The sequence below is a fragment of the Ovis canadensis genome, chromosome 16 (assembly GCF_042477335.2).
Source record: "Ovis canadensis isolate MfBH-ARS-UI-01 breed Bighorn chromosome 16, ARS-UI_OviCan_v2, whole genome shotgun sequence".
NCBI lineage: Eukaryota > Metazoa > Chordata > Mammalia > Artiodactyla > Bovidae > Ovis > Ovis canadensis.
The window spans coordinates 26,857,639-26,868,628 of record NC_091260.1 but is presented as its reverse complement, the minus strand read 5'-3'; the positions used below and the strand labels follow the sequence as shown (position 1 = coordinate 26,868,628).

Below are 10,990 nucleotides of genomic sequence, written 5' to 3'. Positions count from 1 at the left end.
TTAGGTATCACTAAAATCATGCCACTTAAAGATCCCTCTAAAAATGCCATATTGCAAGTGGGTTTATACAGTTGTGATCACAAACAAAAAATTGTATTTGTCACTTCATATAACATTTCCAGTAACAGCATCACACAGATTCAAAAAGCACAGCAGCCTAAGCAACTTGGATGGAGGTAGAGGTAATGTGTTCAAGTAAAGAGAAGATAAAATGAGTTCCTTTAGCAATGACATGCACTGCAGAAGTTTGAATTAAAGTATCCTAAATCCTATGCAATATATGATTTTTAAATACATATGTGTACATAAAACTCATTAAGTAGATATTCGTCATCTGATTTGCTAAAAAAGTTTTTCTTGGATCCAATTTTCTGGACTCCTGCCTTTCAGGCAGAAAATTTAAATTTATGAACCACTTTTAAATTTAATAACTAATGAGGTCACTGATAACAGTAAAAGATAAAAATTTAAAAAGAAAGCCTTGGTCCCCTTACCTTAGAGACAAATGGTAAAACATAAAGTACTCAAACTGTAAACATAAAATACCTTTTTTTTTAAACTATTTCTATTTTAAATAAAACTTACGCTTGAATGAGGCTAGACAGGTCAGTTAGGCCCCCAACACCAGCAGCAGGCCCCCCAATAGCATTTGTCATCATTCCTGACATTCTAGAGGAAGCAAGAGATAAATCAAATTGGCATATATTCTTTTTTTATATATTTTTAATTGGTGGATAATTGCTTTACAATGTTGTGTTGGCTTCTGCCATACATCAACATGAAACCAGCCATGGGTATACGTATGTCCCCTCCCTCCTGAACCTCCCTCCATCTCCCACCCCATCCCATCCTCCAGGTTGTCACAGAGCACCCAAGCTTGAGCTCCTTGCGGCATACGGCAAATTCCCACTGGCTATCTGTTTTACACATGGTAATGTTTATGTTTCCACGCTGTTCCCTCCGTTCGTCCCACCCTCTCCTTCTTCCACTGTGTCCGCAAGTCTCTTCTCTATGTCTGCCTCTATTGCTACCCTGCAAACAGGTTCATCAGTACCATTTTTCTAGATTCCATATATATGTGTTAATACACAACATTTGTTTTTTTTCTCTTTCTAACTTCACTCTGTATAACACACTCCAAGTACCTCCACAACATTAGAAATGACTCAAATGCATTCCTTTTTATGCCTGACTAATATTCCATTGTATATGTGTACCACAACTTCTTCGTCCATTCATATGTCGATGGACATCTAGGTTGCTTCCATACCCTAGCTATTGTAAATAGTGCTGCAACAGACATTGGGGTACATGTGTCTTTTTCAATGAATTGGCATATATTTTTAACAGGCAGAATACCAGCCAAGGAAAGCAGGTAGATATACCCACATTGGGTAGGCCAAATGAGTGTGACTTTAAGTTCCAATTGACTGACATTTAGGTATCATTTTGGAGCTAATGTGCTCAAATAAGAGCCTGACAAGTGGAAAGGAGAAATGTAATATACTCTTTCTGTATACTCACAGCTGTTGAACTTGAGGATTCTGCATTAAACTTGCTGCCTGGAATTGAAAAATGGTATCTCTCATGAAAGGCAGTTAATATTTAGGGATCGTTAAAAAAGGTTTTTTTTTCAAGCAGAGAGAAGCTAGATCATGTATATATTAGCATTTTACAGAGTTTTGGTGTGCTATACAAAGTGAGTGGGAATGTAAAAAAGAGGAGGTACTAGGAAAAATGGTATTAACAATACATTGCACAATAAAGAGATTACAAACACTATAAACTAAGGATACAGCAGCAGTTTACTTCCTCCTACTGATCAGACAAATAAAGCCAAAAGAGCTTAGGAAACCACAATAGTCAAAATCCTCAGACTTCAACTACTAGATACCTTCCTAGGGTTACTTTCACCTAAGAGGGTAGGTTTTAGCCTTCTGTAGATTTGCAGATCCCTTTGCCAATCTCATGAAAAATATGATTCTCTCCCTAGAAAAATGCATGTATCTATATGTATACAAAGTTTCATCTACAGTTCCAAGGAATCCAGGGGCTTCCTGAAGTTCACCCATGGCTTTTTCACAAAACTGTACATGAGTAGGTTAAAAACCTCAGCAATTACATCATACCACCACTGCTACCACTGCCATCGCAAAAGCTCTCTTACTTGTTTCTAAAACTTTGGAACTACATAGTTCTAATGGGAAATAGAGCCAACAAAGCAGAAAAGGAAATATACTCACCATACTAATGAAGGCTGGATTATTTATTAAGCTAGCCATGTCAAAGCTCAGTCCAGTTCCTGTCTGTAAAACAATTACATCTGAGAATTACTCTAAACACTACAATTTGATAATTGTGAATGATAAAATATTCCATTTATTTGGCATTAATAACTTACAGGACTAGATACCTCTCTTAACTTCTGTTCTGCTATTTTCAGATTTGATTTATAGGAATCATTTTCAGGGTCAAGATCTAATGCCTTCTGATAACTTGTAACTGCTTCTTGAAATTTATTCATGGCAGTGAGGGCCAGCCTGAAAAGAATGCATTTTGAGAGTATAAGCTGTATGACTGAAGAACATTAGGACACCACATATGTCATCAAAAGTCTATCTTGGTATTCAGTTTGAATCCAGATTACATTTTATTTATTCATTGTACAGTTGACCCCTGAACAGCATGGATCTGAATAGCAAAAACCCACTTATATGTGAATTTTTTCCAACAGTAAATACTACAGTACTGTACAATCTGGTTGGTTAAATCTGCAGACCCAGAGGAACCATAGATATGGAGGAACTGTGGATACCACGGTTGACTGTAAGTTACACGCACATTCTTGAATGCAGAGCGTCAGTACTCCTAACACCCACATTGTTCAAGAATCAACTACAGTATGGTTCACAGGAGTGTCACTTCCTTTTAACTCCAAGATTCTGTAAGTCTGGATTCTCTCCATTCTGCTTGGTGCCAACCTTGGTTGTCCTACATGGATCAAGAACTTAATGATTAGAAAGGGAAAACAAACTGAAAAAAAAAAAAAGTAGATAAATATGAGGAATTCCCTAGTGGTCCAGTGGTTTCACTGCCGAGGGCCAGGGTTTAATCCCTGGTCAGAGAACTAAGATTCTGCAAGCTGTGTGGCATGGCCAAAACAAAAAACCAAAATACAGCAACAACAAAAAATAAACATTTATGTACATGTAACTGAATCACTTTGCTGTACACCTGAAACTAACACAATGTTGTAAATCAACTATTATTGTTTAGTTGCTAAGTTGTGTCCAACTCAACTATACTTCAATAAAAATATTTTTTTAAAAAGAAATTATTATACAGAGTGATGTAAGTCAGAAAGAGAAAAACATATCATATCCACACACATATAAGGAATCTACAAAGATGGTACTTATGAACCTATCTGCAGAGGAGCAATGGAGACACAGGTGTAGAGAGCAGGCTTGTGAAGATGGCAGGGGTCGGGGAGCAGAGGGTGGGACGGATGGAGAGAGTGGCGTGGAAAGAGACACTACCATACGCAAAACAGCCAGCCAGTGGGAGTCTGCTATATGAGTTCAGGGAACGCAAACCGGGGCTCTGTGACAATCGAGAGGGCTGGATGGGCTGGGAGATGGGAGGGAGGTTCCAGAGGGAGGGACACATGTATACCTATGGCTGATCCATGTTGATGTGTGGCAGAAACCAGCACAACACTGGAAAGCAATCAGCCTTCAATTGAAAATAAACTTTTTAAAAAAACTTAATGATTAGAAATGAATCTTATATACCCTTGCATTTTTAAGCTTACTATGTGAACTAATTTGCTTTATGAATGATTAAGCTCCATAAAAATGTGAGCTGACTAATTCTGTGGTCATGTAACTCCATGATGCTAAAACTGCTTTAAGAACTCCAAACTAAATTTGTCCTTCACTACGGCCCACTTTCTTCCTTCTTAACAGAGACACTGAACCACGATAAATATCACTTTACCATAAAAAGTAAAAAAAAAAGTAAGCTGTGAGGTGTCAGCTAATTACTCTTGAATAAGACATGTTAGTTTTTAAATAGATAAAACTGGCAATCCTTATGCCTCAAATAACACACATTATCCCAGGCACAGGTCAAAGAATTAGTTACTAAATTTAAGTTTTTCCTCTACCTAGTTAGGATTTATTTACTGCAAAATTATTTCAGAACTAAAAACTAATGGTGTATATAGAGAGAGCATTGAGGGTTTTATTTTTTCTAAGTTTATTTTTTAACAACTCCAATTCTTTCTTGACTCACTTACCTCATAGACTTCTGATCTAGATAAAATATAATGCCTAATCACAGAGAAAAATCTCAGAACCTAATTAGTTTTATCCCAATCATGCAAGATACTTTATCACAATCCTCAATTAATTAAGTCATACATGTTTATTGGAGTCATACTATGTACCAGGCACTATTTTAGATTCCTCAGTGAAAAAGGTAAAGTTCTTGGGTTTGAGAAAATTTTATTCTATCGGGGAGGACAAGCAATAAACATGCAAATAAAAAAACATACTATTAAAGAGAATGCATAGGGGCACTCAACAATGAGAAGAAAAGTGGTCCTAAGCAAATTAGAGGAGCAACATTTTAAGCAGAAGCAGCAATGAACGCCACGGCCCTGAGATGCTCCAAGTTTAGCATGCTTAAGGAAGAGGACTAAGGCTGAGGCGGGAGCTCAGAGAACAAAGTACGGGAAGAGACGATGTCAGGGAGCATTATGGGATTGTGGGGCCACGGTTTGGAGTCTGGATTTTATCCTGGTCGCAACAGAATGACATAATTTGATTTATGCTTTAAAAAGCTCACTCTGGCTTCTCTGCAGAGGATCAACATGGGGGGACAGAGTAGAGTGAAGGCAGGGAAATGAGTTAGAAGGCTACTGCGGTAGCCTAGATAAGAGATGGTAACTTGGACTAGAGCTGTAAACAAGAGAGCAATCAATGCTTGAGTTCAAAAAATATGTGGAAACTAGAATTGGTAGGACGTCCTGATAAGTTAGATGTGTCAGGTATAATAGGAGTGAAGGATGATTCCTAGGCTTTTGAACGAAGCTCAGGACAGGTAGAATGGCAGTATATTTACTGAGAGGAGAAGGATTTAAGGGAACAGGAGTTCTGTTTGGGACACGTTAAGTTTAAATGCTTATTAAAAATCTAAGTGGAGATGAAAAAGAGCTGGTTATATGAGTATGGGGTTTAGACATATAACTTCAGAGCTCCATAAACATATACAGTTGGTTTTCATCATCTATAGTAATTATGCTCTACAAGGACACTGCAAACACTAAATTAGCAAACACTGAACAACTGCTCCTAGGGGAAATACAATGTTATGTTCCTGTGAGCCTCTGGTCACAACATTTTCATCAACCAGTCAATACACAACTTGTTTTTACATGTGTTTCTGTTTAAAGAAACCTTATCTAATTGATTCACAGTCGACTGTACTAACTCATGCCTGAACAAAGCTTATCTAACTCAGGTATTTTCTGGGTGAGGCACATTACAGCCTCCTTGCACACAGAAACACTAGACAACACTTCAGCCTACGTTTGGGCAGCCACTGTAAACAAAAACACAAAAATGCAAAAAATATAGCACTATTTAGACTGGGAAAAGGACACTCATTTTACAGCATGAGAGCTGAAACAAGAAAGACTGAGCACTGCCTTATCTGACCTCGACTGAGCTCGTGTACATCAGGTGACTGAAGGTTTTCACCATTCTGCAGATGCCCACAAAGCATAGTAAGCACAGATTTGGATCCATTAATACACAGTATTGACAACAGATGAAATTTAAAAACATGGGACAGGATGAAATCAGAGAAAAAATATAAATAGAGAGAGCAGCAGCAGAGGAAAGGGCCCTGCAGCATATCATTATTGAGAGGTGGCAGAGGAGGAAGAACCAGTATTAGAGACTGAAAAAGAACATCCAGTGAAGGAGAAGGAAAACCAGGAAGCATGGTGTCCCAGGGGCCTAGAGAATGAAGTATTTCAGAAAGAAGTTAATCCTGGGAATTCCCTGGTTAACCAGTGGTTAGGGCTAAACATTTTCACTGCCTTGGCCTGGGTTCAATCCCTGGTGGGGGAACTAAGATCCCATGAGCTGAGCAATGCAGGGAAAAAAAAAAGTTAATCATGCCACATACTAAAAGATGGGGTAGGATGAGACTACAGAACTGAATACTGACCTTGGAAAAATATGGACAACTGGTGACCTTGAATAGAGTTCTCAACAGAGTGATACAGATAAACAGTCCTACTGGAGTGAGCTGAAAGAATAAGAGATGATGAAGACCAGACAGCAAGTACAGACAACTAAGAGGGGCTCTGCAGAGAAAGAGGAACAGAGGAATGATGTAGCTGGGTACAAGGACGGTTCTAACAGATGATTTTTTATGATCTTTTCATATGTAGTCATTGTCACTGTTAGAGATGGGAAAACGGGTATTGTAGAAGATACAGGAGAGGATTACAAGTGTAAAGTCCTTGGTACAAAGGCATGAGATCTAAGACATGAGTGAATGCATTAGTCTTAGATAAGACCCCTTCTATTTGAATAGGAAAAAAAAGGCTATCTGTGCAAATACACATGTGGGTACATTGGTGGCTTTGCAAGTAAGAAGATGAAATTTTTTTTTAATGCATCTATTTTATCAGTTTAGTAAAAGGTTGAGAGGACCATGGAAAATGCAGTGGAAATTTGAAAAGAATATGTATGAAACAGTCAAGTCAGAGAGGGGTAAGGTGAATTTAAAAGTGTAGTAGGATTAGTTGTCAAAATACTGTGTGCTTGAGATTTGCAGCCTTGAATATGAAGTAGGTCTACTCAGTATGGTTGTTATGGTTTTCTCCAAAAACCACCCATTCATCATACACTAATCATCTCCCTTCCAAGACAGAATTGCAATCATTTCCTCCCTCAATGTTATATTTATACTAGCGCAGAGGGTGCAATATGATGCAGGAAATTCAAAACCAAGCCATTAAGAACAGCATATCTGATACTACTTGGTAGTACTTTGAACATTCTCCCAAAACTTACCCCATTCTCCCATAGGCCTTGCTGTACTTTGAATCAATCGCTATTGCTTTTTCACAATCCTTTATTGCATCTGTGTAGTGACCTAATTTACTCTGAGCAGCAGCCCTAAGAGAAAGAGAAGAGATTTTTATCATAAGAAGCATTCAAGGCACTAATTTAGATTTCCAGGCGCTAATAAAATTATATTTTCCTTGTCCCAATTTGCATATCACTCCCAGTAAATATTTAAACCAAACTAAGATAATTCTATAATCAAGTGAAAATTCAGAAAGAAAATTCAGAGAAAATATGTACTTTGCTTCCCTCAGTTTGCTTTGATATAGAAAAGATAAAATATGAGAACCTTACAACTGGTTTACCTGCTTTCTAATTTGCCCAAACAGAAAACTGAAAACACCAGGACATTTGGGATTACTTGGGAGGCATACACAGTGATGGCTGTGAATGACCACTCAGAGTGTTGTACTGTTAAATGATCACATAGGAACTAAAAAGCCTCTTGATGAAATTGAAAGTGGAGAGTGAAAAAGTTGGCTTAAAGCTCAACATTCAGAAAATGAAGATCATGGCATCCGGTCCCATCACTTCATGGGAAATATATGGGGAAACAGTGGAAATAGTGTCAGACTTTATTTTGGGGGGCTCCAAAATCACTGCAGATGGTGACTGCAGCCATGAAATTAAAAGACACTTACTCCTTGGAAGAAAAGTTATGACCAACCTAGATAGCATGTTGAAAAGCAGAGACATTACTTTGCCAATAAAGGTTCATCTAGTCAAGGCTATGGTTTTTCCAGTGGTCATGTATGGATGTGAGAGTTGGACTGTGAAGAAAGCTGAGCGCCGAAGAATTGATGCATTTGAACTGTGGTGTTGGAGAAGACTCTTGAGAGTCCCTTGGACTGCAAGGAGATCCAACCAGTCCATTCTAAAGGAGATCAGCCCTGGGATTTCTTTGGAAGGAATGATGCTAAAGCTGAAACTCCAGTACTTTGGCCACCTCATGTGAAGAGTCGACTCATTGGAAAAGACTCTGATGCTGCGAGGGATTGGGGGCAGAAGAAGGGGACGACAGAGGATGAGATGGCTGGATGGCATCACTGACTCAATGGACTTGAATCTGAGTGAACTCCGGGAGATGGTAATGGACAGGGAGGCCTGGCGTGCTGCTATTCATGGGGTCGCAGAGTCGGACACGACTGAGCGACTGAACTGAACTGAAGGTTGAGATCATCTACAAGTCAAAGGTGAAAAATGAAACTTAACCTATGTGCCTAAATCTGACTGTAAATTGAGTATGGCGATGTATTCAATCTACTTAGCATAGAATCTCAGAGCAATTAAGGACTGCAAGTCCTTCAGACTGAATGGCTCCAATGTCTCCTGCCCTCCATCCCAACCATTACCCCATACCTTCTCCTCCAGACTAAGTATTTCTACTTTCTTCACTCAACTAATCTATCTGTCAAGGGCAAGCTAATGCATATCTACTTTTCTAGACATAATGGACAGAATAGTAATCATGATTATATTCTGGTGGGGAAGGGAGGATGAGGGCTAGCAGACTATAAAAGGAAGGCTGTGGTGACTTCAGATTTCCATCAACCTTTGTTTACACTACATGAATGAGACTACTTCTCAAACTAAGATCACAAAATCTGAAAAAATAAACATAGTCTTCTTTGCTTGAGTTAAAAAATATAAATATGAAAGTAGAGGATTCAACAAACCTGTTTTGGTGGTTCATGTGAAAAAGCAGTATGGATTCATTTGACTGAATACTCACTACAAAACTAACAGGATGACAAGAATGCCCATTAAAAATGACCATTAAGGGCTTCCCTGATGGCTCAGTGGTAAGGAATCTGCCTACCAGTGCAGGAGATGCAAGTTCGATCCCTGATCCAGGAAGATCCCACATGCCGTGGGAAGCTAAACCCGTGCACCACAACTTCTGAGCCTGAGCTCTGGAGCCCCAGAGCCACAACTACTGAAGCCTATACGAGAAGCTCCTGCACCACAAGTGAAGACTAGTCCCTGCTCTCCCCAATTAGAGAAAAGCACTCGCAGTAATGAAGGCCCAGCACAGCCAAAAATAAATAAATAAAATCTGAAAAAAAAAATGCCACTCTTTGAAAAAAAAAATTAAAAGAATAGATATAGAATGCTAGCACTTCCAAATAATTAGAAAAAATCAAGTAAAAATAACAATCAATATAATAGAAAGCAAAAGAGAAAACAGAGCGGAGAGGGAGAACAAAACAAAATATAAGCTAGCAGAAAAAATTCAAATACATAAGTAATGAAAAAATTGCCTAGATAAACATCAATTTCTCAAACTGTATACATATCACTTACAAAACAAGCACACATAAGTTGAAGTTAAAGGGATAGAAAAAGAGAATGAGGTAAACTAAAAACCAACCAAAAGAAAGCTGTTACAGAAACATTAATAATAGACATAATGCAAAGGACATGAGTAAGACTACAAAGTCATCATTTATTAACATTCTTTTTTAGTTCAATTTTACGAAAAGTGTTTACGTGGCTCAGAAGTCAGACATATATTAAAAGCCTCATGCTTATCTCCTAGAGGATGCTTGGCAATGGGGTAGATGGGAGAGAAACAAGAATGACACTTCAAAAAGAATGAAAAAGTAAACCTTCTAACAGAAGAAAACAGAAGCAAATAACCCTAACTCTATACCAAAAGCAATTCAAGAACTCAAACACAGTATTCTGAGTATATGGCCTTAGTAAGATGCATTCTAAGAACAAAAAGTAAACTGCAAAGGAATTCTGAAGTTCCCGTAGTGAGCCAGCTAGAGCATGTTGACAGCCTGTGTGTGCTCAGTTGCTCAGTCTCTCCAGCTCTTTGCAACCCATGGACCGTAGCCCTCCAGGCTCCTCTGCCCATGGGATTTTCTAGGCAAGAAGACTAGAATGGAGTAGGTTGCCATTTCCTCCTCCAGGGGATCTTCCTGACCCAGGGATGGAACCTACGTCTCCTGTATCTCCTGCATCGGCAGGCAGATTCTTTACCACTGAACCACCTGGGAAACCCAATACCAGTTGAAGAATAGAGCTTATCAGGAAGTACACTGGTGCTGTCGGAAAGCAGCGCTCTCTTCTGGAGACAGGTATAAATACAAAATGAGGGACGGCAGGGAAAGCCTCTGTGACACTAGATGTGAACTGAGAACATCTGGATAAAATGATGACTTTTCAAAAAGAATTATTTTCTAGCTCTGTCCTTTGAAAGGACCTGAAGCAGTAACATTTCAGTAGAAGCTATCATGCCTTGCAATCAGATCTTGGTTTCTAAATACGATTCTCCACTAAAAGCAGTTCCTTGCAGAAATAGTTGAGCCCAGGTTTAAGGGCAGAGAAAGTACAAGGCATATCTGGAATACTTTGTTCTCTCAGAAAGCAAGAAAGTGTTCAAAAACAAATGAAGGTATACAAAAGGACAACCAGTTTAAAGGGCTCCCGCTAGACAAATATAGGATAATTTAAGAGTCAAAATGATAAGTAGGTAATTTATTAGAACACACTGAATAGTGGATTTTTTTAAATTCATGAGTCCATATGATGCTTTGGGAAGACAAAGGAAAAGAGAAGCTGAAAAAGGTGAAAAGGAAAGAAAACTCTTCTTTATAGAAATATGTGAGGAAATATACGTAAAGGAAAAGACAAAATTAGAAAATCACTATTTTGTAACCATTTATGTAATAATGATTCAGGGACACTTCTGGAATGGATGACAAAGCACTTCGTAAAAGACTGTTGGTGAACAGGATAGTAACGATTTGACCATATAATTTTTTCCTTTTTTTAACTGAAATACAGTTGATGTACAGTTTTATGTTTCAGGTGAACTACATGGTGATTCAACA

General features: G+C 38.4%; 1 protein-coding gene across 2 annotated transcripts in view; it reads right to left on the bottom strand.

Moving 5' to 3' along the window:
• Nucleotides 1-10,990, bottom strand: part of SGTB (small glutamine rich tetratricopeptide repeat co-chaperone beta) — a 49,387-nt gene that overhangs the window by 3,993 nt on the left and 34,404 nt on the right. The window contains exons 6-10 of one of the 2 annotated variants that reach the window (XM_069556301.1): nucleotides 7,095-7,199; nucleotides 2,402-2,540; nucleotides 2,244-2,306; nucleotides 1,525-1,562; nucleotides 586-669 (exon numbers count right to left, since the gene is read on the bottom strand). In XM_069556301.1, the coding sequence (XP_069412402.1) occupies nucleotides 586-669; nucleotides 1,525-1,562; nucleotides 2,244-2,306; nucleotides 2,402-2,540; nucleotides 7,095-7,199 (429 nt within the window). The remainder of the gene's footprint in view (nucleotides 1-585; nucleotides 670-1,524; nucleotides 1,563-2,243; nucleotides 2,307-2,401; nucleotides 2,541-7,094; nucleotides 7,200-10,990) is intronic. The other variant, XM_069556302.1, reaches the window with a different exon arrangement.